Consider the following 27,964-nt stretch of genomic DNA (forward strand, 5'->3'; position numbering starts at 1 on the left):
AGAATCAGAATAAAATCAGAATAATATCAGCCTCGGGAACAATGAGAACAAATTCTGAATAATATCAGCCTCGGAATACAATCAGAATAAAATTGGAATGATATTATCCTTATTAAATTTCTATCAAACTGGAATATAAGCTGTAATAGTTGGTGCATTACAAGTTGGACTTTTTAGGCCCTGATTTTTGTACCCACGCTGGATCTGTAAGCACTGAGTGAGATTCGGATTAACAGAATTAGGATCAGCATTAATTACTAAAGCCGAGAATTGAAGATAAACTTTCGTCGTGGTATCACTTTCTTCACACTGAGTAATTTGTTGAAGCAAAACCCAAATGGTCGATTCTCCAGATTTTCAGGTGTACATTTCAAAAAGCTAAACGAAATAATTTTAAATGAACTCTGCCCATCCTACAGCTACAGGTGTACATATCTACAGGTCCACTGCTATACACTGCGTCAGATAATCAACTAGGTACTATCTGATAAAGTAGTCACAAAACTGAGCAACACTCTATGAACTCAGTGAACTGGAATGACAGGAACTCCCTGAAATGTACAGAGGTCAGAGGTCAGGGATGATTTCAACGTGTTCACCCTACCCTGATTTTCCAGCACACATACCATCTCTGAAAACTTCTATCAACTTTTAATGATGATAATAATGTGGTGTACAAGTTAATCACAAAGGCGAGCTGATGAGGGTTAAAGTTCTGTCACAGTATTATCGTACACCACAGCACTGCCGAGTTCTGCATTCTGATTGGTCAGAAGGTGTTGATTAATTTTCTAGAATATCAGCTCTGACAATAGTGCAGGTTTATATTAATGCACTCATTCTCTTCTTCAAAGTTTCACCAAATGACTTTATTTGTGAAATATAAAGCTGATCTTAACTCTCATTTATACATCACAAAGAAGGAGAAATCAGTGTTAATTAATAATAATAATAATAATAATAATAATAATAATAATATGTTCAATTTATATAGCGCCTTTCTCAAAACCCAAGGTCGCTTTACAATAATAGGCAGAAAAAAGAAAAAAATTACAAATTACAAATACAATTATAAAATATGCATAAATAAGCACTGAACATCTCACATCTACCATTCTCTATCAAAATAAAAAAGGAATAAAAGATTATTTCTAATCCCCTCTTTGTGCTCTGTAGGTCTTTGTATTTCTCAGTAGGGCCTACTAGTGTTTATGTGAAAGAATATAAATGATTATTTCGATTAATATTCACAGCTTTCAAGGTGAACCCCGAAAAAACTGCCTGATCCACATCCAATAAACAATTCACATTAACTCAACTGAAATTGACACTCACATTTCTGACTTCTGGTTTTTTAAACCTCATTCCGGCCTCTAAGATCTCAATATTTTTCATCAAAACAACTCCAGTTATATTCTAAAATAGTTATTTATTTACAGGAATCAGTTTGATTTGGGCGGCACGGTGGCGTAGTGGTTAGCGCTGTCGCCTCACAGCAAGAAGGCCCGGGTTCGAGCCCCGTGGCCGGCGAGGGCCTTTCTGTGCGGAGTTTGCATGTTCTCCCCGTGTCCGCGTGGGTTTCCTCCGGGTGCTCCGGTTTCCCCCAAAGACATGCAGTTAGGTTAACTGGTGACTCTAAATTGACCGTAGGTGTGAATGTGAGTGTGAATGGTTGTCTGTGTCTATGTGTCAGCCCTGTGATGACCTGGCGACTTGTCCAGGGTGAACCCCGCCTTTCGCCCGTAGTCAGCTGGGATAGGCTCCAGCTCGCCTGCGACCCTGTAGAAGGATAAAGCGGCTAGAGATAATGAGATGAGATGAGATGAGTTTGATTTGAAAAAAAATAAGTAGGTAAAGCTATGAAAACTCACTTCAAAGTCCCGTGAATCAGAATATTAAAACTAGCAGAGGGAAACTTTTGCTGAATCCTTCATCAGAAACAGTGAGAGCGAGAGAACATCCCTATAAAAGTGATCTGATTGATATTGACGAGTAATCCAGTCAGAAACCGATCGAGAGAGAGAGAGAGAGACTGCTTTCCTGTGACTCAAAAATAAAAATCACTGATGTCATTTCCTGACGTCATTCGAGCAGAGTTTTTACTCTGTTGTACCGACTTCAACCTGCTGTTACTCCCAAAGTACTGAACAAATCTTAACCAGATACGTTTATTTGGAAAGCAGTGATTGTAAGCTTTTTAATGAGAGTATTAATGATAGAAAATCTTCAAGAGTTAAGCAATGACAAATTTGGAAATTCAGATGAGCGTCTGCATGCACAATTTTCACAGCACGGCCAGCGAGCGTCTGATACGCCGACTACTGTGTATAGTTGTATTTCTATAGCGCTTTCCTCAAACCCCATGTCCACCAAAATACCACATATTGAACTAGATAACAATGAAACAACACACTTGTCATAGCTGGGCTTCTCATCCAGATCAATCCAATCACTGCAATGACCGGAGCGAGACATAAATAAATAGATAGATTTACTTTATTGATCCCAAGCTGGGAAATTGTTATGTTACAGCAGCAAGTTATCAGACATCCATCCATTATCTGTAATCGCTTATCCTGTACAGGGTCACGGTTGAGCTGGAGCCTATCCCAGCTGACTATGGGCGAGAGGTGGGGTACACCCTGGATAAGTCGCCAGGTCATCGCAGGGCCGACACACAGAGACAAACAACCATTCACACTCACACCTACAGTCAATTTAGAGCCACCAATTATCCAAATGATTAATAATTACATGTCTTTGGACTGTGGGGGAAACCGGAGCACCCGGAGGAAACCCACACAGACATGGGGAGAACATGCAGACTCCATACACAAAGGTCTCTGTTGGCCACTGGGCTTGAACCCAGAACCTTCTTACTGTGAGGTGACAGTGCTAGCCACTACACCACCGTGCCTCCTGAATTTAAAAAAAAAAAAAATGATAAAGATAAAATATATTATGTCTGTGCTTTGTACAAGTAAATGTGCATTAATAGTGCTAAAAACAAGAATGATAATGAAGGAAAATAAGAAAACTGGGCAAAAGTTGCAGTATTGAATGGAAGATGAAAAATAATAAAAACAAACAAATAAATAAACAAATAATGAGTATGACCAAGGTTTTTTTTTTTCAGTGAAGAAAACTGATGAATGACTGCTTACGTAGATGATGTCCTGTTTGTGTCGGATCAGCAGGTTCCTGAGCACACTGGCCTCGGTCAGATCACCCAGTTTGATCATATCGTCCACCCCCTCCACCGATGTGGGGTGCATGAGTCTGAGAGACGTCTGCTCCTTCTCCAACACACGCCGCTCCTGAGCACAGCAAAAACAGCCAATCAGAAACAGTTGGGACGGTGCGCTGAAATTGAAATTAAAACTGAAAACAATGATTTGTAAATAATCTTTAACCTGTATTTCATTCAAAACAATATAACAGCACATTATTTGTTTTACCTCCCAGATTTTATTGTTTTTCAAAATAAACAATAAACAAATTTTCAATTTTGATTCTTGCAACACATTTAAAAAAAAAAGTTGAAACAGTAAAGTATTTCCCACTTTATAACGTTCCCGTTCCTTCCCAACACTTAAAAGATGTTTATGGACTGAAGACTCCAAGTGATGAAGTGTTCAGGTGTTATTTTTGTCCCGTTCTTCCTGTAAACAGGTCATAAGGTGTGGAAAAGTTTGGGGTCGTCACTGTCATATTTTTCATTTCTAAATTCTCCACACATTATCTCCTGGAGACAGAGGGGACACACCCTCTTCTTCCACAGCCACGCCTTTGTAATGTGTATAGAATGTGGTTTTGCACTGTCTTGTTGAAATCTCCCTGGAAAAGACGTCGTCCTGAAGGCAGCAGATGTTGCTCCAAAATCTCAGTGCACTTTTCTGCATTAATGCTCCATCACAGAAGTGTAAGTTACCTTTCCCAAGGGCACTGACCCAAGCCCATACCATGGCACACCCTGGCTTTTGGACTTGTTCCTGGTACCAGTCTGGATGGTCTTTTTCATCTTCAGAGCACACAATGTCCATTTCTTCCATAAAAGACCTGGAATACTGATTTGTCTGACCACAATACACGTCTCCACTTTGTGATGGTCCATCCCAGACCATCCCAGACGCCTCTGAGCACAGAGAAGTTGACGGCGCTTCTGGACACCGTTAACACCAGGCTTTCTTTTTGCACAATAAAGTTTTAACTGGTGTTTGTGGATGTAACTCTGTACTCTAGCTTGATAAAGGTTTACCAAAGTAATCCAGAGCCCATGTGGTTCTATCAGCTGTAGATGAATGACGGTTCTTGATGCAGTGAGGGATCGGAGATCACGGGGGTTCAGATTAGGCTTGAGCCCTTTGCCTTTTACACACTGAAATTCCTCCAGATGCCTTGAATCATTTGTAATGACATTCAGCACCGTAGAGGGTGAAATATCCAAATCGCTTCCTGTCTTTCTCTGAGGAACATTGTTTTTAAACATTTCAATAATTTTCTCACAGATTTGTTGATAAACAGGAGATCCTCGGCCCGTCATTACTCCTCAAACACTCAGCCTTTTCTGGATACTGATTTTGTACCAAATCAAGATTACAGTCACCTGTTTCAAATCACATCATTATTTAATTGTTTGACATCATTACTCGCCCTACATTACCCCATAACAACTTTTTTTGGAATGCGTTGCAGGAGTGAAACTCAGGAATGGATGTATATTAACGAATGAAATGAAGCTGACCGACAAAACATGAAATATCTTGGGTTCATTCTGTCTGCAGTGAAATACAAGTCAAAGTCCATTTACAAATCACTGCTTTCTTTTTTTTATTTGCATTTCCACACCGTCCCAACTTAAAGCTTTTCTATAAAACACACAGCATAAACAAACATTTAATACAGAATACACAGAGACTGAGTTCTCTTACGGAAATCCCCTGAAACAATAAAACACACTGTTTTATGATTCTCTGGAACACATACAGTACTGCTATGAATACACAAACCAATTCCCTTTTACTGAATACATGACTCCCGAAACAGCAAAACAGCCAATTCCACCACATTTTCAAAGCAAAACAGGCCAAATAAAGTCTATCATACATCTACTGTATCACACACACACACACACACACACACACACACACACACACACACACACACACACACACACATCCCTTCTACAAGCAAATAATATCAAATCTACAGCTCCTAAAGCAATGCACAGTGAAATAGTCCATATAATAAACACTCAATGCCGAATACACCAGGAAGTAAAGCACTAAGAATAAAGAATACAGTTTTGAGTGTATTGAGTGCAGGGTGTCAGTGACTCAGTGCATAGAAAACACCTCAAGATCTGATTTTCTCTTCCCTCAGGTAAGGAAACACAGGCAGTGGATTTGCTGAGGGTGGGGGGGAAATGTCCACAGTAATCATGGCAACATTGTCATATTAACAGAAATCTGTTATTATCTGTCTGAACGTGGAGAAGACGAAGGAGATTGTTGTGGACTTCAGGAGAGCGCACACCCAGCATGCTCCACTATCTATCGACGGTGCTGCAGTGGAGAGGGTGAGCAGCACCAAGTTTCTGGGTGTGCACATCTCTGAAGACCTGTCCTGGAGCAACAACACCGCATCACTGGCCAAAAAAGCCCAACAGCGTCTGTACTTCCTCCGCAAACTGAGGAGAGCAAGAGCCCCGGCCCCCATCATGCACACTTTCTACAGAGGCACCATCGAGAACATCCTGACCAGCTGCATCACCGTGTGGTACGGCGCCTGCACCGTGTCCTGCTGCAAGACTCTGCAGCGCATCGTGAGAGCAGCTGAGAGGATCATTGGTGTCTCTCTCCCTTCTCTAATGGATATTTATAACTCCCGCCTCACCCGCAAAGCCATCAGGATTGCAGGTGACCCCACCCACCCATCTCACAGCCTCTTCAGCCTGCTGCCGTCGGGGAGGAGACTGCGGAGTCTCCAGGCCAAAACCAGCAGGCTCACGAACAGTTTCTTTCACCAGGCGGTCAGGAGGCTCAACTCCCTCCCTGTTCTGCCCCTCCTCCCCCCTCTGCCCCCTGCCACAGATTCTGCCCACCCACACACACCCCTGCCCCCCCTCAGCATCTGACATGTCATCCTCACAGTTTCCCCCCCAACACACACACACACACACACACATACATACATCTCATCGTTCATTAACACACTGAACTCAGGGACCGCACATCTCACTTTACCTCGCTCATTTGCACTATTCCGCACTACCTCACCTTAACAGCTGCTAGTTTGTTTATTCTGCTTATTTCATGTTTACCTGCTATACCTCAAGTGCCCTTGACTGTTTGGTTATTTGAACCAATTTATGTGTGTGTGTGTGTGTGTGTGTGTTTAGTCTAGTTCCTATCTAGAGTGTTTATACTGTTTATATTGTCTGAGTGTTTAGTCTATGTCTTGTTCCTATCTAGAGTGTTTATACTGTTTATATTGTTTGTTTTTTCAATTATTCTATTTGTATTTATTGCATTGCCTGTTTGCACCGTGGGTCAGAGAGGACTGATATTTCATCTGTGCTGTATGTCGAGCATGTAGAGCATATTTGACAATAAAGTTGACTTGACTTGACTTATTACTAGCTGACTAATTAAGGGAGACCAGGGAAGGTTGTAACAACGCAGCTGTGTTTACAGACCAAAACAACCGTCTGAAAGAATTGTTCTCATTCCAGTTCCAAGAGAACTCCAACAACTATCATCATCATCATCATCATCATCAGGAAGTCCTTTATCCTTGTCAGGGTCACAGTGGTTATTCATATAAAAGAACACTTTCAGTTCACTTAGCCCCAAAATTTCAAAACATTTTTTTCTTTCTTTCTCTTTTTCATAATCATTATATGCTTCTACGTCTCTATTGCAAACTGTGTTTCTATTGTGCAAAATAAAATTGATATTATTATTATTATCCCATTCTCACTTCAGTGGAAATGGGATCTTGAAATTGCTTAGGTTTTGTGGACACGTTGTAGTAGTAGTTAGACAAGGGTCATTTCTCGCTCAGTTTTCAAGATATCCAGATGAAACTTGGCGTGCATATAGGTAGTGACCATCTGTGATCTCCAAATCATGCATGACATCACATGAGGTTGTGACGTCATTGTGTGACATCATAAAAAATTCAGGAATGGCTATGAATGGGATCACCTGGTACAGTACCAAGACAAGCTAGACAAAATTCTTTCATGCCGTCTTCCATGGCCCTTATACCTGAATACGTATTTGCACTCATTTGACCTCTGACCTTGACCCTTTGCCAGAATTAGGTTAAAGGTCACTTATGCGTCAAATCGCTACTCCTCCCTCATTTTTTCATGAATTTTCACCAAATTGGGTACAGAGAACTTATTTGGGGTCTTCAAAATAGTTCGCATCGGTTTAGTGATTTGAGCCATTTTCATTGAGTTACCTGACCTTGAACTTGTCAATTAGGTGACGCTATAGCAAAAAGTCAGAGTTTTGTCTATTTTTAATTGTCTTTGAGCTAGCCTTGCTCTTTTGCCATAGAAAAACATGTTTTAATGAATAGTTTTGACCTATTGACCCTTGACCTAGGTCAATATTAGGTCACATATATTCGATGGCCTATATCTCAAAAATGGAGCAAGATAAGGCCATAGTTACTATTAAACATGAATAGGAAGTCATCTATGGACTTTCTTTTGGCACCAAAAAATTTGACCTGGAGTGACCTTGAAAGATTAAATCAGTGACCTGCATATTTTCAATGGCATGTATTATGAAAACGGTGTGAGCTAGGCCCATAGTTACTATTGATCATGAACAGGAAGTCATTTATGGGCTTTCATTTGGGAACATTGGTTTTGCTCTGGAGTGACCTTGACACGTCAGATCAATGATCTGCATATTTTTCACTGGCCTGCATCAAGAAATTGGTGAAAGATAGGAACTTAGTTAATATTATTAACCACAGAAGTATTATATCCTTTTCCCTTTGTCATCAGATTCCAGACAAGTGGCCTCATTTCTCTCAGTTCTGTGACCATGGCCTCAGGTGTGGAAATGGAATACCACTGTGCCCTTGGCACAGTACCTCTAGTTGTTGTTGTTGTTCATTTACTAAGTTAGTTAGCTAACTGGCTTAGCATGAAGGTTCTGGAGCTAAAGGTTAGCAATCACTAATTCATCATCATTCACATATTTTGTGAAATTACTGAGAAAGTTTTTGTTATTTTTTTAGAAGGAAATTTAGACAGGGCGGCACGGTGGTGTAGTGGTTAGCACTGTCACCTCACAGCAAGAAGGTCCGGGTTCGAGCCCCGGGGCCGGCAAGGGGCTTTCTGTGTGGAGTTTGCATGTTGTCCCCGTGTCCGCGTGGGTTTCCTCCGGGTGCTCCGGTTTCCCCCACAGTCCAAAGACATGCAGGTTAGGTTAACTGGTGACTCTAAATTGAGCGTAGGTGTGAGTGTGAGTGTGAATGGTTGTCTGTGTCTATGTGTCAGCCCTGTGATGACCTGGCGACTTGTCCAGGGTGTACCCCGCCTTTCGCCCGTAGTCAGCTGGGATAGGCTCCAGCTTGCCTGCGACCCTGTAGAACAGGATAAAGCGGCTAGAGATAATGAGATGAGATGAGATGAGATGAGATGAGATGAGAAAATTTAGACTTAATGCTGTGTTTAAAAACAAACAAAAAAAAATCCATGATTTGAGATTTCATAATTTACAGTATAGATGTTAAAGAGATGATGAGGAAGTTGGAAAAAAGTGTCCATGAAAATACAAACATGGTGTTTTGTACGTTTTGTAGAGTTACAGAATTACATTAATGTTTGTTTGAAAAAAAGACACAAATGTGTTTAGTAGATACACTTATTTTGATTTGACATCATACCATTTCAAAGAAAAAAACTGGAAAAATGTTAATGACTCATCCAGTCAAGTGACCTCAAGCTCACATATGCCCTGCCCATGTAAACAACAGAATTCACCTTCGCAAGTTTCATGCATTCGGCCACTGAACATCATTTTAAATATCTAATGTTCGAAATAAATCAAGATGTTTTGCAGCTTGAGAACTGATAAGAGGTGAATTGTTGAGATTTTAGAATGCCTCCTGCATGTAGAAGCCTCTGATAATGTAGCGTAACAAGGACAGCATAAAATCTAGAGTAAACAAAAGATTATTAGAATATCCTCATGTCCTTACCTTTCCCTCATCATCCACCAGATGCACCTGCTTTCCATCCAAGGCTTTAATCCGAGCTCCGATTGAGACCTGGATCCCGGAGTCCACCCAGACATAATCACCCTAAAGACAAACACCATGCATGGGCACGGGGCGTAACACAGACATTTTCATCTTCATGCATGCAACAAGTTCATGATAAAAACAAACAATTCCTCACCACACTTAAAAAAAGGATAACAATTTAAACTCAAAAAAATTGTCAAAAATTTAAACTAGAAGGGCAATTGGTAGAGTAGCATCCATATCTCTGCCAAGCCAGATATTATCAAAATCAAGTAACTTGAACCTGGGATAATACTAAAGCTTTCCACCAAATTTCATCCAAATCTGATCACAACTCTTTGAGTTACATTGGGAACAAACAAAGAAATAAACAAAAAATCCTGGATCTACATAGATATCCGGATTTGGATCAAAATCTAATCAATAATTCATTGGCCCATGGCCCACCTTCAACCAAATTTCATCCAAATCTGTTCATTACTTTTTGAGTTACATTGGAAAGAAAAGACAAACAAACAAACAAACAAACAGAGGCAAAAACATAACCTTCTCCAACACAGTTGGCAGAGGTAAAAGTAACGTAATAATCCATGTACATATCCGAATTTGGGTCAAAATCTAATCAATGGTTCCTTGGTCCATGGCCCACCTTTCCTCCAAATTTAATCCAAATCTGTTTACTACTTTTTGAGTTACATTGGAAAAAACAAACAGAGACAAAAATATAACCTTCTCCAACACAGTTGGCAGAGGTAAAAAGGTCTTAACAAACAGATTTGTGTCATAATTCTGATTTCATGGCTCAAATTTCCTGAGTGTCCATTTAACATCACACTAAATGCATAATAGACCACTTTGTAGCCAATAAGAGTTACTAAATGGCCATTTCACTTCAGAAATCATTTTGCAAATGATGAAATTAAATGTAAGACAAAATAAATTGAGACATTCTGTCAAAAATGACAATATCCATTTCCTAAGAAAACAAACATCCATAACTTTCTTAAATTAAATCAAGACAAAACAGAAGCCATCCTCATTTCCACCCCTAAAATCTTGAAAAAACTGGAGCACTCACAGCTATCTATTCCTGGTTATTTCACTTTCACTACTGTTGAAGTAAGAAATCTGGGTGTTATTCTGGACTCTACTCTCTCTTTTGACTCGCACATTAAAAATATTACTAAAACAGCTTTCTTTCACCTGAAAAGTCTCTCCAAACTCCGTCCCTCTTTAATTTCAGGAGTAATTTACATTCTTTATAATCTTTACTTTCTCTGCATGTTTTAAATTTACTTTAACTTTATTCTATTTTATTCTTTATTCTATTCTGCTGGGGGTTTTTTTCTTCTCATCCTATTTGAACTACTACTTCATTTTATTAGTTTATTTTTACTATTGTTTAATTCTTATTATTTTCTTTTAATTCTTTTAATTCTTTTAATTAATTGTTTTAGAATAAAAATAAAATTATTTTATGTAATTTTATTTCTCTATTGTTTACTGTTTTTGTTTTTACTTCTGTAAAGCACATTGAACTGCCATTGTGTATGAAATGTGCTATATAAATAAACTTGCCTTGCCTTGCCTAATTAAATGTCATATTTTCCCTTACAAAAGTTTATTTTCTAAGAAACTGATTAATTAGATCTTTGGTGATATGAAAGCGAACCTGAGGTACTTAGATTCACATTTTTGTCCACAAAAAAGTTTTTTGTCCGTTTACACACTCACTGACAAAGTAAGGCTTTCTGTTTTCTTTCTATGAACAAAAAAAGTACAAGCCTGGACTTCATTGATTGATTTTTGTCCAAAAAAAGTAACACTATTCATGGCATGTACCTTAAAATGTGCTAATATGTTGAGATAAAGACATTAAAATGACAAAAGATGAATGTGTACCTTATTCAGCACCACCATTGAGACTTCTCTCGATCTCTCTCTCTCTCTCTCGACACAGAACATGCAATTCACACAAACTAAACCACCTTTAAACACCAAACATTGAATATTTATGTATGAACCTATAAGCTATAAAACCTATAAATAAGCTCCTGAAATCATTCTTTCTCCGTGTACGATCAACCACCGTTCCTCTACCCAATGATGTCCAAGAAGGAGCTGTAAGTGTCCTTGAGTTTTTCTTTTCCGGATCAGTGAAGGGACAGGAATAAGGAAGACGTCAGTGTAGATGTTGGACGTAGACACACGTGGTTCTCTTTATGGCACTTTGACTTTGCTCTAGCATGCGGTAAAGTGTTAATCAGTTCTCGGCTCATCTACGTCAATCAATTTGATCAATGATCAATTTGATAATATATCCAAACAGGAGACTGTGTGTGATCAGGTAAGAAAGGGCACTAAAGCAGCTTCCTTGAGGAATGAGACAAAACCTCAGTGTTAACAGGGCATATTGGAGACAGAAGGTGGCCCTTTGGACCTGGGAATATACTGGGCTAGGGCATAAAAATGGGGCAATAAAGCCATAAAGCTCAGAAACACAAGGGCACTTTATAGCTTAAATACAGTAGACGCCATGGAGCCAAGGAGGATTTTGTAATACATGACATACAGTAGTCTATATCCTAAAGCTCCTTCCAGAAATATTGGCATGATGTTTTCCTTGTTTGTATTAGATTATCTGCTTCATTAACTCATTAAAAATTAAATAAAATAAGCAGCTGATCAGAAAACCTGCTGTAAAATTAACCAAAAAAAACCTCAGGCCAGGTCCAAAGATGACACCTTGTCTATATTCCGTGTTATTTATCTCCATAGTGATCATGTATACAGAGTGATCAGCACATGAGATGAGTTTCTGGAAGCTAATAAACCAGGAGGGCATGTGTAACCATGATTTACATAAGAGCCCATGAACCAGGGAAGGCATGCCCTGAGATACGGCTCTTATCTTAAAGTTCTCACTTCCTCCTCACGATATGGGCGTGTGTGTGTGGTTCTTAAAAACACCCTTAAACCACTTGAACTAATCTACTCTCAATGAAATAATGATCACTGTGGAATATAGTGAGGGAGTTCACATTCCCAAATCTCATGAATCAGACGGTTTTCTTTCATTCTCTTCAACTCTGACTGTAGTGCAGCTGCACATCGCAGGTCTCTGCAAAGGATAATGTACAGCAAGTCAGTCATTACTGCGATATAAATCAACCCTGTAAACTGTAGCCTTCTTAAGATTTGCATATTTTGCTTGCATTAAAATTCATAATCAATATTAGAAAAATCTCCCATGGTGTTTTCAGATGGACAGGTCGCCAATGAGACGACGTTGTTAATTGGATTATTTAAGCAACAAAATTTACCGGACTTCTTTCTGTGGATTGATATGATCAGACCTGGTCTTCCAGAGTCGATGATGAGAACTGTATCCATAGCAATGGTGTGTTATTCATAACAGAAATAATTACTGGCCAATCAGAATTGAGTACTTGACAACGCCATGTGAAGCCAAGTCATGACCGAGACCAGAGCATATCGAGAACAAGACAAGACCAAGACTTTGAGGGGTTGAGATCAAGTCAAGACCAAAACCAAGGCAGGGTGAGACCGAATCAAGACCAGAGCCAGACCAGTGTGTGTGAAGGGGGTGGGGGAGGGGTGACATCCGTTAACAGGAAAAACAATTTCAAATTAGTAATGAGTCATGTTTTGGTCACATTTGAAGCAGGAAATTTTACATCCAATCACAGTAATGATGTTAGCGAATAAATCAGACAATACACAGGCAGTTCAGTGAAATCTACACAGTTGTGGTCTTGACCAGTCTTGAAATAAAATCCAGAGGAAAAAAAAGAATATGGGAGAGGGGGTAATATAACAAGACTTTAAAGGCCTTTTGATTTCATAAAATCGGTGAAATTTAGTTCCGTCTGAAATGTGGTGATTGTGATATCTGTTTATTTCTGTAACATCTCACAAAATATCAGGCCATTCTGTGGCTGGGAAGTTATTTAATTTGAGGGGATTAAAGCAAATAATGTGCATGAAATCGCTCGCTTGGCGCAGTCAAGCAGACAGAGGAAGTCCGTGTGTGCATGCGCAGGTTTACCTTCATCTTCTTCTTTTGGGTTTTACGGCAACTGGCATCCACAGTGTTGCATTACTGCCATCTACAGGTTTCCCTTTGAGCGTGCACTGACAGTTCCATCATTCTGTCGCTAAACGAACAGCTGATCACACCGAGGTGCTCGCTGAGCGCCCATATTTATTAGTTTGGTCCTGCATTTCCTTTCCTTTGTATATAACATAACGTCTTTTCTTCTCACTTTCCGTTACTGTAGTCGCTCTTTCACGTTTCGTTCGCACACTCATGTCCTCCATTTTTCTCTCCTGTTTCAAATTTGCATCCCACAATGCCTTGCATGAACAGGGAAAGCCCACCACGTGATGCATGACGTAGTATCTTGAATTGGGTCATGGTGAAGCAGGAAAAAATGGCAGAAAGTTTAGGGCCCCATGGACCATCTCATTATCTCTAGCCGCTTTATCCTGTTCTACAGGGTCGCAGGCAAGCTGGAGCCTATCCCAGCTGACTACGGGCGAAAGGCGGGGTACACCCTGGACAAATCGCCAGGTCATCACAGGGCTGACACATAGACACAGACAACCATTCACACTCACATTCACACCTACGCTCAATTTAGAGTCACCAGTTAACCTAACCTGCATGTCTTTGGACTGTGGGGGAAACCGGAGCACCCGGAGGAAACCCACGCGGACACGGGGAGAACATGCAAACTCCGCACAGAAAGGCCCTCGCCGGCCACGGGGCTCAAACCCGGACCTTCTTGCTGTGAGGCGACAGCGCTAAACACTACACCACCGTGCCGCCCCCCGTGGCCCAAAATTCATTAATTGTTCTATTTAAAAAAACAAAACAAAAAAACTTAAATAAATAAAATTGGAAATCTGTGATTCAAATTCAGTAGCTTTCGGTCACTAAACAAAAATAGTTGGGTGTCGGGGAAAATTCTTTTTATGACCTACACTTGAAAACTCTGAAAGGCAGTCTATATTTAATTTCAGAGAATTTCTGAAGTTTTTCTCATAAATTTATGACTTTAATCTCAGAAGTGCTGAGTTTTTCCTTGGAATATTACCTTCCTCCACCAGCTCTGTAATTTGTTTTTGACCTACTTCTTCTCCTTCTTCTTTCAGCTGCTCCCATTAGGGGTCACCGTGATCTGCATATTTGATTTGGCATAGCTTTTACACCGGATGCCCTTCCTGATCTATCCGGACTTGGGACCAGCACTAAGTATGCACTAGCTTGTACAATCCCAGTGGCTGGGAATTTTACCTAATCTGCATGTGTTTGAACTGTGGGGGAAACCAGAGCACCCAGAGGAAACCCCCACACACAGGGAGAACATGCAAACTCCACACAGAAAGGCCTCCATCGGCTGTAAAGTTCGAACCCAGAACCTTCTTGCTGTAAGGCGACAGTGATAACCACTGCACCACCGTGCAGTCTCACTTAAGTGAGAACAGGAGGTCTTGAGACCAGTCTTGAGTACTACACTGTCAGAAATAGGGGTACAGTAGGAGTCCACGTCTATCTTCCAAGGTACAGTCTACACTGATGTACCCCCTAGGGCTCATTTTTTGGACCTCAAGGTAGCTGTGTGTATCTTTTTAGGGCCAAAAAGGTACATATACAGTACGTCCCCAAGTAGTATATAAAGGGTACAAATAAGTACCTTCGGGCGGCACGGTGGTGTAGTGGTTAGCGCTGTCGTCTCACAGCAAGAAGGTCCGGGTTCGAGCCCCGTGGCCAGTGAGGGCCTTTCTGTGCGGAGTTTGCATGTTCTCCCCGTGTCCGCGTGGGTTTCCTCCGGGTGCTCCGGTTTCCCCCACAGTCCAAAGACATGCAGGTTAGGTTAACTGGTGACTCTAAATTGAGCGTAGGTGTGAATGTGAGTGTGAATGGTTGTCTGTGTCTATGTGTCAGCCCTGTGATGACCTGGCGACTTGTCCAGGGTGTACCCCGCCTTTTGCCCGTAATCAGCTGGGATAGGCTCCAGCTTGCCTGCGACCCTGTAGAACAGGATAAAGCGGCTAGAGATAATGAGATGAGATGAGAAATAAGTACCTTAGAGTGTACTGATCCAGTGACAAGCTGGTGTACCCCTAAAGGTACGATAACGTACTTAATTTTCTGAGAGTCTACTAGTTTCGATGGTAAGAAACTCACAAGGACATTGATATGAAGCTTTCTCTCAGGAGGAATGTGTTTATGTAACATTTATGGAAGGAGTCTCCTGTGTCAGCACTTTGTAACTTCCAGAGAGAGAATAAAGAGAGGCTGGTGAGGGAACCACCATTTACTGCTGCTATAATGTAAGTGAGAACAGGTGCCATCTTGTTTCAGGGATGTTAAAGACTTAAACATGTCAGGACATGAGGAAAATAATCATCTTTCCCCATAACAGCATGACACGACCTATTTTATTTCTTAAATATTACACACGTCTAAATTATTACTCACCTTGATGAGTAGCATGCTATAGATGCACAATGGTGTAACATAGGGAAAAAAATTAAAAATTCAGGTTTTGATTTTATGTACTGAAATAACTATTAGGCACAATTTTTACAATATCTATATAAATTAGTTGTTTTTACCCATTTTAACCTTGAAATCAGCATTTTAATGATTACCCATAATGCATTGTTTATTGCACTAAAACAAGCAAAAACATCATTAGACAGTGGAAATACTACCTTTACTACCTTCACGTGGCATCTTTCTTGATTGCACGTGCCTAGAAGCGTACCTTCTAGAACATTCCTGGGTGGTCATGGACTGTCACGTAGCCTAGTTCGGTTGTGAAACTCGCTAGGATGGAGTATTTTCGCGAGTTTAGTGGCAAACTTTTGCACCGCAATTTCTCCATTCTCGAAATTTGTAACCTGAAACCCTACAAGAAATGTTTTATAATGTTTGGGATTTTGAAAAATGCTTCTAGTAAGTTTATTTCGCTGTGTTTTTCCGTGAAACTTGGCATAAATCATCCTTAAGTGATGAGCGTGACATTGTTATTTTGGTATGGGTCACGGAGTTAGTTGGAAGTGGGAGAAATGAGAGTTTCTCAACTACAGCAGCACTTCTCACCATAGATGGCTGGCGTGTTTCACAGCATTTGGGATTTACTAAATCGACTAAATCTCTAGATCTACTGAAGCTACGAGGATATAAATCACCAGGGTTCTAATTTACTCGGTGAGAAGTATTATATATATATATATATATATATATATATATATATATATATATATATTTGAAAGGTTTATTCGTGCTACAAGTTCATGAAAGTTGGAATTGTTCGTGAAGGGGTTAGTTAGATTTTGGTAGCGTGACGCACACAACAAGCAAAAGAAAAAAATTTTCTTCCGAATTTCCTTGCTTTATCAAAATTATTTTTTGATACATTAAAAGATTGTGTGTTTATAATATTTAAGTGATTTTTTATTATAGAGAATATTTGATCAAAACTTTCAAAACAGCATTCAAAGTGATTTTTCATGGGTGTAAATGTTACGCGTGACGTCCATAATTACGTTAAATTTTAAGAACTAAAATTCTGCTAAAAATTCTAGATTTGTGCTATCATTCTGGGGTTTTGCTGAATAATACTTTAGGGAGTTCTCTTACAATGCTGAAAATTCAATGAGTTTTGTAGCCTGGCAAGCCAGACTAAATGTGAATATTTAGTCTGGTCTCGGTCGTAGACATTTCCGAAGTGGGTGGGAGGAACAACCCGTTGTCTTTCAAACTGTCTCTGTGCGTATAGGCCAACGCTCTGACCAATCAGCGCAACAGTGACTGTGACGTAGTCAGAGCGACAGAAAGCAGTGGGGGAGGCCTTGAAATAAATAATTTTTCAAAATGCGTATTAATTAATAAACAGGTGCTAGATATTAATAAGTTTGGAGTCTGTACCACATACTTAACATACACATTTTTTTTTAAGTGTTTTTCAAGGGTTTGCTTAAACTGTTTGAGAGTTTTTATTTTTATTTAGTGGTGTTTGGTGAAATAATTTCCCTTAAATTTAAAATAATGGGAAAATAAGAAACAATCAAAAAGTAATGTTTCAAAGCTGTTTATTAATTCTTCGTACTGCACAAACTAGCCCCATCCTTTTGGCTACGAGCGGAGCCAGCTGGTAGATCAGACTTTTGCCATAGCCGGTCGGCAAAACAGCGAAAACGCCCTTCTTGAAAAGGAATGAGCGGAGAGCCTCTTCCTGCTCATGTTTCAACCAAAACTCCAAGTCTAATTCTTCTAAAACTGATTCCAAAGCGGAGTCAAACGCGCGCTGTTCACTAGCCGTAGCCATCTTTCCTGTTGTGCTTTCTCCAGCGTCGCGCAGCCTTGTCATCACTCCTGCAAAAGCCCGCCCAAAGAATCCAAACAAAAACCTTGCGTTGTGATTGGCGGGCACGATTTGATGCCCGGGGTGTTTTGTTGATATGGTGCGAGGCTAGACCCACTCATAGGCAAAAATATTTTTGGCTGCTAGGCGGGTGGGTCTAGTTTACTAGGCTATGAGTTTTGGTGAAATTCTAGAAAAGTTATTTATGTTTTAACGCGCCTGATAGCGATTGTGCTCACACAGCGTGCTACTTATACTTGTAGATGTTCATCACAGTGTGTTAATCATCTTCTGGTCTTGATCAGGTTCAGGTGCTATTCCTGACTCTGACTAGAGTTATGTTTATGTACATTAAATCAATGTCCGGACAGTCAGTGACCTTAACAATAAAAACACCACTTACACAACGACACAAGCTTGTCAGTTTATTATATAATGCAAAAAACATTTTTAAATCAAAGATTTTGCATACATACACACATGAACACACTCACATGCACAGTTTATCCACACGCACACAATCCATATTACCTTATCTTCAAACTCATAGTTATTTTAGGATTAGAATATAGATTAGCTAAGGCAGAAAGACACTGATGAAGACGTGCTCGGAGAACTGTTGGTGACGATCCGTCTGACAGATCACAACAATTACAAACACGTTAAGGGGAAAAAATAAGAAACATGAAAAACAAGATGTTCATCCATGATTCTGTTGACGTTATCAATTTCCCATCCTTTCAGAAGAAGGTTTCCATCCACAAGCGCACACAGTAAACATAATAACAATGATGACAGTAAAGAGGCACACAGGAAGACGACTCCACCTTTAAATCTACGCAATGCACTGTGGGAAACATACTGCACAGGCCCAGGTTACAAAATAGATCTCCATACTCTGATTTTTAATCTCCATCTACAACCTCTGTGTGTGTGTGAGAGATTATTAGCCATTTTATAATGGAAGTCTCAGGACAGGTGTTGGGGTGCTATTATTTAAGATTTAAAAAAAAAAAAAGGAGTGAGTTGAAGTGAACAAGAAAAAGTAGCTCAAGTTACTTTATGCTTGAAGGTTTTATAGCATCCATGCACCAACTTTTTTTTTAGATTGTTTATTCACTCCTAACATACACTCTCTGGCCACTTTATTAGGAACACCCATACACCCAGCTGCTGTCTGATGCGGTTCTCTAATCAGCCGATCCCTTGATGCATCAAATCATACAGATACAAATCCAGAGCTTTAGTTAAAGTTCACAATGTTAAAAACATCAGAACAGGAAAAACTGTGATCTCAAAGTGTGACTTTCTTTCACTGTGGTATGGGTGTCGGTTTGAGCCAGATGGAGCGTGAAGGTTTGAGTATTTCAGAAGCTGCTGATCTCCTGGGGTTTTCACACACAACAGTCTAGAGTTTACACAGAATGGTGCCAAAAACAAAAAACACTGAGTGAGTGAGCGACAGTTCTGTGGGTGGAAACAAACGCCTTGTTGATAAGAGAGGGTCAGAGGGAAATGGACAGATTGGTTCGAGCTTTTTTTATCAGGAAGGATATAGTAACTCATATAATCACTCTTTACAACCGTGGTGAGCAGAAAAGCATCTCAGCAACAGAACACATTGGGTTCCACTCCTGCAGCCAAGAACAGGGATCTTAGAATCAACAGGTTAAGAACAAGATATGACCCAATATCCCACCGCAGTGTTGTTGAGTCCTGGATTCTGATTGGTCAGACGCTGTTGATTAATTTTCTATAACAGCAGCTCTGACAGTAGTGCAGCTGCACATCGCAGGTTTTTATTAAGACATTATCACTTCTATAGCAACAGCTCATTCACGGGGACTTAAAACAGATTTTGACTTTAAAAACCTGTGTAATTGTTGATATGGTGAAGTTTTCTATAAAGAAACTTTTTTTTTTAACGTTTATGGAAAGAGTCTCAAACACCAGAGGTAAAGCGGTAATTAAATTTTCTGACATCTTCAAAACAGAGTTTACGCTTCTTTGTGGTTTTTCGGGAACATAAGCTGCATTTTTTTTCTCTTATTAACTTCAAGAAAGTGAGAATAATGATATCTTTATAGATCTGAAAAAAACAGACACTGTGGACCACAAGATATTGCTTGACAAACTTAATCATTATGGATTTCGTGGAATAATTAATCAGTGGTTCTCTTCTTACTTAAACCATAGACAGACAAATAACTGAAATTAATTCTTACATATCTAACAAACTTGAAATTACTTGTGGCGTACCTCAGGGTTCCATGTAAGGGCCACTTCTTTTTCTATGTTAAGGATATTCAGAACTCATCTCATTATCTCTAGCTGGAGCCTATCCCAGCTGACTACGGGTGAAAGGCGGGGTACACCCTGGACAAGTCGCCAGGTCATCACAGGGCTGACACATAGACACAGACAACCATTCACACTCACATTCACACCTACGCTCAATTTAGAATCACCAGTTAACCTAACCTGCATGTCTTTGGACTGTGGGGGAAACCGGAGCACCCGGAGGAAACCCACGCGGACACAGGGAGAACATACAAACTCCGCACAGAAAGGCCCTCGCTGGCCACGGGGCTCAAGCCCGGACCTTCTTGCTGTGAGGCGACAGCGCTAACCACTACACCACCGTGCCGCCCCATATTCAGAACTGTTCTTCAAAATTTAATTTTCTTCTCTTTGCTGATGATACTAATGTCCTTTATGCACACAAGAATATCAAAATATTGGAAATCAACTGTGAATTCTGAATTGCATAACATTTATAATTGATGAACTTCAAACAAACCCTAAACATTAAAAAAATCTAATTGTTATTTTTCAGCCATACCAGAAAATATATCATGTGCCTCAGATCACCATCTTTGACAATGAATAAAATAAGAGTGCCAATCTTGAATACAAAAGTCACGTTAAATATCTTGGATTATTAATTGATGAGAATTTATCCTGGAAAACTCATTGATTCTGTGATTACGAAAATAAAAGACAGACGATAGGTTTAATCACGAAACTGAGGCATATTGTTCCCACCCGCACACTCCTGAATATTTACCAAGCATTCATTACTCCATACATTATGTATGGTTTAATTTCTTAGGGTAATGCATGTAAGACCTTTTTAAATCGAATCCTTGTCCTCCAAAAGCATGCATTATGTCTTATCTATTTTGTCCAAACAAAAGGAACATGTGATACCCCTCTTCTTAAAGGCAAAACTATTACCAATAGAATTTTTATTTTACAAAACTGTTGCCAATTTAATGCATGATATACATGCAAATATTGCTTCAACAAATACATTGAGGCTGTTTACCAAAATCTCAAGCATCCATTTCTATGGAATCCGTTCCTCAACCTCTGATGATTTTTACATAAAACATTCAAGACTTAATACTCAAAAAATGCTTTTTCGTGCGTCAGAGTGAAGATCTGGAATAAGATAATCAATCAATCAATCAATCAATCAATCAATCAATCAATCAATCTTTAAAAAAAAAAAACACCATCTAAAAACTCTTTTAGAAAAGCTTTTAAAGGGAAACTTTTCAAGATTCTTGTAAACAGATAGTTATCTTGAACTAGACTCTTTAACTGAACAAATGAAACAGTAACTTCCTCGTTTATATTTATTAACTTATCTGGTAATTACGTCACCAAATTTCTATTCTGTTTTTAAGCCATTTTTTTCTCCCCTCTCAAATGCTTTGCTTTTTTTGTCGTTGTTTGAAATTATTGTGTTTGTCATTTATTATGCATGGACTGGCCTGCCTTGATTAGTTTTAGTACTACCTGCAGGCCAGTCTAATTCATTTTCATGTATTTTATTTGACCTAATTTTATTTGACATAATAATAATAATAACAACAGCAACAACTTTTATTTCTTACTTGAAGATCTCAAAACATTTTCCAATTATCCTGAGAGAAGAGTGAGGGTGCCATATCGGCACCTTTCAATCAAGAGGTTACTAATGTGAAACGGGAAAGGGGAGGGGCATTTAATATCGGAGAGTTTAACATACTGTCAATCATTCCAGATTTGCATATTGATTATTGGTGCAGCTGTTTTTATTGTAGGTAAAAAAGAAGATTGTTCTTTTTGTTTATGTTTGAGTGATAACTTGTACTAGCACCTGTTGATATTTAATCTCAAAGTTCATACGCAAAATATTTGAGTTGGCAGGACCTTAAACAAAACAAAAGCTCCCCAGAACAAACAGCCTTATTTGCTGGAGTTTAACCTCGCCCCTTAGACTTCTATCATAAGTGAATTCCATATCATTAACTTTTTTTTTTGTCAGTTTCTAATTTTGTAATACGGGTTGAATCTCACACACACACACACACACTATAGGTACTGTAAACAGAGATTAGGTTGGAGAAAAAAAAACCCCAGACAAAAATAATAATAAAAGGCTGGAGTACCCCTGTACAATCATGAAGCAGGAGGTTTACAGCCGGTGGTTTGGAGCTTGTTCTTTACCTCACTCCATAAGGCATGTACTGATGGATTGGCTCAGTGATGGATATTTTATCACCAGTTCGTCACCCTTTTCAAGAAATGAGCTGACAGTACCAGCACCAGTCAAAAGTTTGTACACCCCTACTCAACTCATTCATAGGTTTTTAGGCGACACGCATCGTTACTTTAAGACATGAAGTGACTTTTAATTAATAAAAATAAAGAAAAACCATTGCATTAGAAGGAGTGTCCAAACTTTTGACTGGTACTGTACGTAGAGCACACTCCCAAAATAAAGATGTGGGAAACTGAGCTTCAAATTTACTGTTTTAGAGGAAACTCTGCTCCATTCTGGGATTTTTTTTTTTTTTTAAATAACCCATGGTAGACAGACTCATCTCTTGACTCTCTGACATAAAGCAAATCTCATTAATATTGTATTATAACACTTAAAAATCACCACACCAAACACACAGCAGTTATTCATCCAGCATGCTCCATTGGTGAGGTCACGAGCAACGCAAGGCACCCAGATAGGGATTAAAACTTATTACTGGTTGTTACTTCTCACAGATAAATGCAGCACTTTGTGCTTCGATTCTCACAGTGTGTGTCCAATAGAAGACCTTTACACAAACAACAAAGAGTCAAGGATACGGTATTGCGCAAGGAAGTGTAGTTTACAAGAACTGGGAACATACAGAACAGACAGACTGTTTTTGGTTTCGTTACCCCCCCCCACCCCATGCTCAAGCTATCGAGGCTGTGTCAAATCTCATCCTGATGTCATGCTTAAAAAGTGCATAATGTTACCATGGAACAACTACGACAGGCAAAATTAGTTGAAGTAGATACACACTATTAACTGAGCTCCGCCCCTTACACTCTGTGGTGCATGATGGGACCGGTTAGTGCGAAAAGTATCCATGTAGACGAATAATCATGATAGTAATAAGTGTGCGATTTGAGACACAGCATGGCTGATTTTAAGCCTCTGAAATTCAAGCTTAATCTACAAAACTGGAGTCTATAACAATACGACAGATATAATATTGATATAGTGATAAATTACACGCTTTTTTTTCCTTTGAAAGCATCGTTAATACTTTTACATTAATACACCATTGTTACTTGCGCAAACAAGAAACAAGCAGCTGTGTGAATGTGTAAATCTATTTCTGTGCCAAATATATTCATCTCCTTATTAAAGAAACAGCCAAAGGAAGAAAATATACACAATGTCCCGCTTTATCCAATTGCAGAGGTGGACACTTCAGCAGCCCGGGACGTACTGTCCACGTATTAGTGTTCTTATTCCAGGGATACAGAATACAGCAATTCCTTATTTTATTTTTAAATATACATCAATATATACACTAACACTAGGCTTGTGTCACGTAGTGTCACCTGGACCCAGATGTTGGTATTGGAGCATTTATAATGAGTTAAAAAAAAAAAAAGCATGTGATCAGACTGATAATTAATCAATATCAGTACCAATGCAGCATCAAGAGAGACAAAAAAAAAAAAAAAAAACACAAACCCTACTTCCTATTGAACTTCTCAACAAATTTGTATTCGATGTGTACATTATTTGACCAAAAGTATGTGCACCCCTGACCTTCACACCCATACGGTATATCTGGTTCTCCTCCAAACTGTTGCCACAAAACTGGAAGCACACATTTGTATAGAGCAGCACTGTGGTGTAGTAGTTAGCACGGCCACCTCACAGCAAAAAGGTTCTGGGTTCAAGCCCAGCGGCCAACAGGGGCCTTTCTGTTATCCTCATGTCTGTGTGGGTTTCCTCCACAGTTCAAAAGACATGTGGTTAGGTTAACATGGGGCTGAAGTGCCCTTGAGCAAGGCACCTAACCCCTAACTGCTCCAGCCCCGGGTTAGTTGCCCACTGCTCTAGGTATGTGTGCGCTCATTGCTCATTTGTGTGTGTGTGTTCACTGCTTCAGATGGGTTAAGTGTAGAGGATGAATTTCACTGTGCTTGAGTGTACATGTGACAAAGTTTTCTTCTTTTTCTTCTTCTATAGACTGTCTCTGTATGCTTTAGCTTTATAATTCCCCTTCACTGGAGCCCCAAACCTGTACCTGTTCCTGCATCACGACAATGCTCCTGTGCACAAAGCTCCATGAAGACATGCTGACATGGCGTCTGAAGGTTAGAGTAGAAGAACTCGAGTGTCCTGTACAGAGCCCTGACTGAACTCAACCCCACTGAACACCTTTAGGATGAACTGGAAGGTCAAGACCTGATCTCAGTAAAGCTCGTGTAGCTGAACTGAATGAACAGAAATCTCCACAGCTACATCTCATCTCATTATCTCTAGCCGCTTTATCCTTCTACAGGGTCGCAGGCAAGCTGGAGCCTATCCCAGCTGACTACCGGCGAAAGGCGGGGTTCACCCTGGACAAGTCGCCAGGTCATCACAGGGCTGACACATAGACACAGACAAACATTCACGGTCAATTTAGAGTCACCAGTTAACCTAACCTGCATGTCTTTGGACTGTGGGGGAAACCGGAGCACCCGGAGGAAACCCACGCGGACACGTGGAGAACATGCAAACTCCGCACAGAAAGGCCCTCGCCGGCCCCGGGGCTCGAACCCAGGACCTTCTTGCTGTGAGGCGACAGTGCTAACCACTACACCACCATGCCGCCTCCACAGCTACATTACACCCCAAAATCTAGTGGAAAGCCTTCACAGAAAATAAAAGAAGAGGAGAAAAGAGGCATGGAGCTTATTATAACAGCAAAGTGGGAATAAATCTGGAATGGGATGTTCAACAAAGCCATGGAGAAGCCATTGTCTAATGGTTAGAGAAGCAGCTTTGAGACAAAAAGGTTGCTGGTTTGATTCCCTGGACCAGCAGGAATGGCTGAAGTGCCCTTGAGCAAGGCCCCTAACTGCTCTGATAAATGCCATTAATGTAACAAGAACATACAATTGTGATGGTTGGGGTGCACAAACTTTTGGCTGTATAATGTATATTTAAACTTGATGTGCTTCACCAAACAAAGATCGATGCTGTAGAGCCACTCATTCTGCAACTCAGCACCTGCTTTGACGGACAAAAAAAATTAGTTAATTATAATTATTATTTAGCCTACCTGTATATAGCATGGAGGTTTGTAGAGACGCTCGCAAAACTAGCCAAACTCGAATAACATTTTTCTTTTACGCAAGCTGTAAGATCATCATAGAAACTTTGGCCAACCACCATGACATGATCATAAACACGTCCTTTCTCTGGATTAATGCTTTTAAACTAACTAATGAGCCTCAAACTTAATTAAACTCAATTAACTTGGCTACACAACCACACGGCAAAATAAAATTATGACATGCAACGTGGCGTCTCCCTCACCTTTAGTTGGCTTTGTGGTTTTCGATCCTTTCTACCACAGTCACAGCACAAAACGTCAAAGCCGACTGATTGACCCTCACCTGGTTTGTGAGCAGCGGATTCAGGTAGGAGGCGTGGCCTAGAGGTAAACCATTTTACACATGCGCATTTGGGATAAAAGGGACATTGTGTTTCTTTCTGGCTGAATAACTAAATAATTCATTTATTTTATTAGATGTTAAATAATAATCATTTTTCTTTTTAATATGGATAATAATAATAATATCGCTAGTATAATAATATGATACACATTGTAATATTGTGAAAGTCTTCAAGTATTGTCCTGTAATATTTTTCTGTAACCGATAAAAGGTTTAATAACGAGACACTAAACGATCATCAGTGAAAGGTTTGGTGGGTGTTTATAACTTTTATAACCATCTCCAGCGTTCTTTAGTGACTCCGCCCCTAGTGTAGCGTCACTGATTGTCCCTCGTGTGTGCGTTCTGTAGTGGAGGTAAGGCTTTTATACGACAAACTACAAACGTTAACGCTAACTCCATCCAGCTCCAGGACAGACATGGATAGAGAGAGAAGATTCTCCTCGTTTTAATGCATTCCTGTGTGATTATTTTAATTTTTTTTTTGGCGAATCTGTTCATTCTGCACCTCCAACAGCGGGCCGGATGTGACGGCTTCTGGAAACTGCGTCATGCTCTATCTTTGCGCTTGTGAAGCTTGTGGATCTTCTTGGTGCTGCTGTTCTTGTTGAGGAGTTTGAGGACTCGCTCTCTGTGGTCCAGGACCTTCATCATGGCCTCGCGAGCCTCTGTGATCTGATCCATCACCAGCTTACAGCGCTGCATGTTACCCTGCGGAGAAATGATCACGACTCTCAGAACGTTTTCAGAAATTTAATACACGTGCTGGCTGATAATCGCCATTTCTGTCTTACTCCTGGTTCCCATGGTTTCCCAACAGATGGCGACATGGATATCTGTAAAACATCTTTGTGTCACCTGTATGAGCTCACTGATGCGGTGCAGATCGTCATCTGCTGCAGCTTTTTTCTTGGGGAGGAGGCCTTCCTGGAGACTCGTTAAACGGCTGTAGACATCGTGCTCCAGATTCGTCTGTTGGACGGTTAAACACAAAACACAGCACAAACCGTTTAACACGATTCCCCTTACAAGTCAGAAGAATGGATTAACAAACAAACACACACCAGTTCAGAAAGTGAGAGATAACTGGGGTGTAAAAAGTTACATATTTTTAAATTGAATAATTGTGCAAATAATTGTATCCCTGAGACTTTTAATATCGCCCTTCTTTCAGTCATCATTCACAAATTAATGGTAAGCCAAGACCAGATTCTGAACCAAGTTGGTCACATGTTGATTGGAGGATTATGAGGTGCCCCCCAAAAAAAAAAAAAAACTGGGGGGACAACACACATTTCCGCATTTGCAACTTGACTATGGCCGAATCCCATTTCACCCCTTGGACCAACCCCTTGGCCCTTCCCCTCCATTTTGCGCGTTCACGTGAAGGGGTAGGGGTATCCCAATCCCAGTTAATGCGGAGGGGTAGGGGAAGGGGTAGGGCTTCTGTAACCCTCCAAACGGAGATTTTCCTGGAGCTGACTCCGAACGAAGGGGTTTGAGTGATTTCCCACAATGCCATGCGGATTTCAGCGAGATTTCAATGCGGATTTCAGAAAGATGGCGGTTCCCGCAGCGAAAGATTGTCATAAATGTATTTTCTCCATTATTTACGTGTTTTAAGTTGTTATCCAGAGGAAACACGCCGCTTGATTCGCTTTCGAGCTGAGAATGAGCAGCGATTTCTGAAATCCAAGCTGCTGCTAAAAAGCTTTGGGAGTGAGTATTGTTTTCAGTTGCTTGACTGCGTACGTTTTGTTCTGTTATTCTCGCTTTTATTGTTTACATGAGTGTTCTGACACCTCATTCTGTCGGATGTGGTGCACGAAGCGCCAAAGATATCCCATTCAGTGGTGTTAGTTAACAAATCACACCCTGCCAGCAGAGATTTCTGGTTCTGCCTCTGGCTCTGACTGTAGCGGCTGGTCGCAGCCAATGACGCATTTGGTCGCGTTTTGCTAACGTAAACGCTGACGGAGGTACGCGATGACGTATGCGATCGTTGAAGGGCTATCCCAATACGTAGGGATTGAATTTCAAGCCCTATCCCTTGTAGCTCAGTTTCAAGGGGAAGGGGAAGGGGTAGAAATTAGAATTGGGATTGGGCCTATAAACCTCAAACTTGTCAAACCCAGGAAATCAGCAACGGAGAAATGCTTCAGCAAGCCTACGGCTACGAAGCAAGCGAGCTGGGTGAGGTTTTGAATGGCGTTTATGCTTTAAGACGGGCAGGATGTCATGAGAGGACAACAAGAGGTCAGGACGATCCTGACTCACAATGCACTCAATTT

General features: G+C 40.2%; 2 protein-coding genes across 6 annotated transcripts in view; both read right to left on the reverse strand.

The window, feature by feature from the left end:
- The window catches only part of myo7bb (myosin VIIBb), an 88,360-nt gene extending 77,167 nt beyond the window's left edge, over window positions 1-11,193 (reverse strand). Inside the window, exons 1-3 of the mRNA XM_060898234.1 lie at window positions 11,176-11,193; window positions 9,229-9,330; window positions 3,165-3,317 (exon numbers count right to left, since the gene is read on the reverse strand). Coding sequence (XP_060754217.1) covers window positions 3,165-3,317; window positions 9,229-9,330; window positions 11,176-11,193 — 273 coding nt within the window. The remainder of the gene's footprint in view (window positions 1-3,164; window positions 3,318-9,228; window positions 9,331-11,175) is intronic.
- A 6,890-nt stretch (window positions 11,194-18,083) lies between these two features.
- The window catches only part of sap130b (Sin3A-associated protein b), a 46,564-nt gene continuing 36,683 nt past the window's right edge, over window positions 18,084-27,964 (reverse strand). For all 5 annotated transcript variants that reach the window (XM_060897877.1, XM_060897878.1, XM_060897879.1 and 2 more), the window contains 2 exons: window positions 26,532-26,645; window positions 18,084-26,384 (listed from right to left, as the gene is read on the reverse strand). In XM_060897877.1, the coding sequence (XP_060753860.1) occupies window positions 26,223-26,384; window positions 26,532-26,645 (276 nt within the window). In that variant the 3' untranslated portion in view covers window positions 18,084-26,222. The remainder of the gene's footprint in view (window positions 26,385-26,531; window positions 26,646-27,964) is intronic.

The sequence above is a fragment of the Neoarius graeffei genome, chromosome 17 (assembly GCF_027579695.1).
Source record: "Neoarius graeffei isolate fNeoGra1 chromosome 17, fNeoGra1.pri, whole genome shotgun sequence".
Taxonomy (NCBI): domain Eukaryota; kingdom Metazoa; phylum Chordata; class Actinopteri; order Siluriformes; family Ariidae; genus Neoarius; species Neoarius graeffei.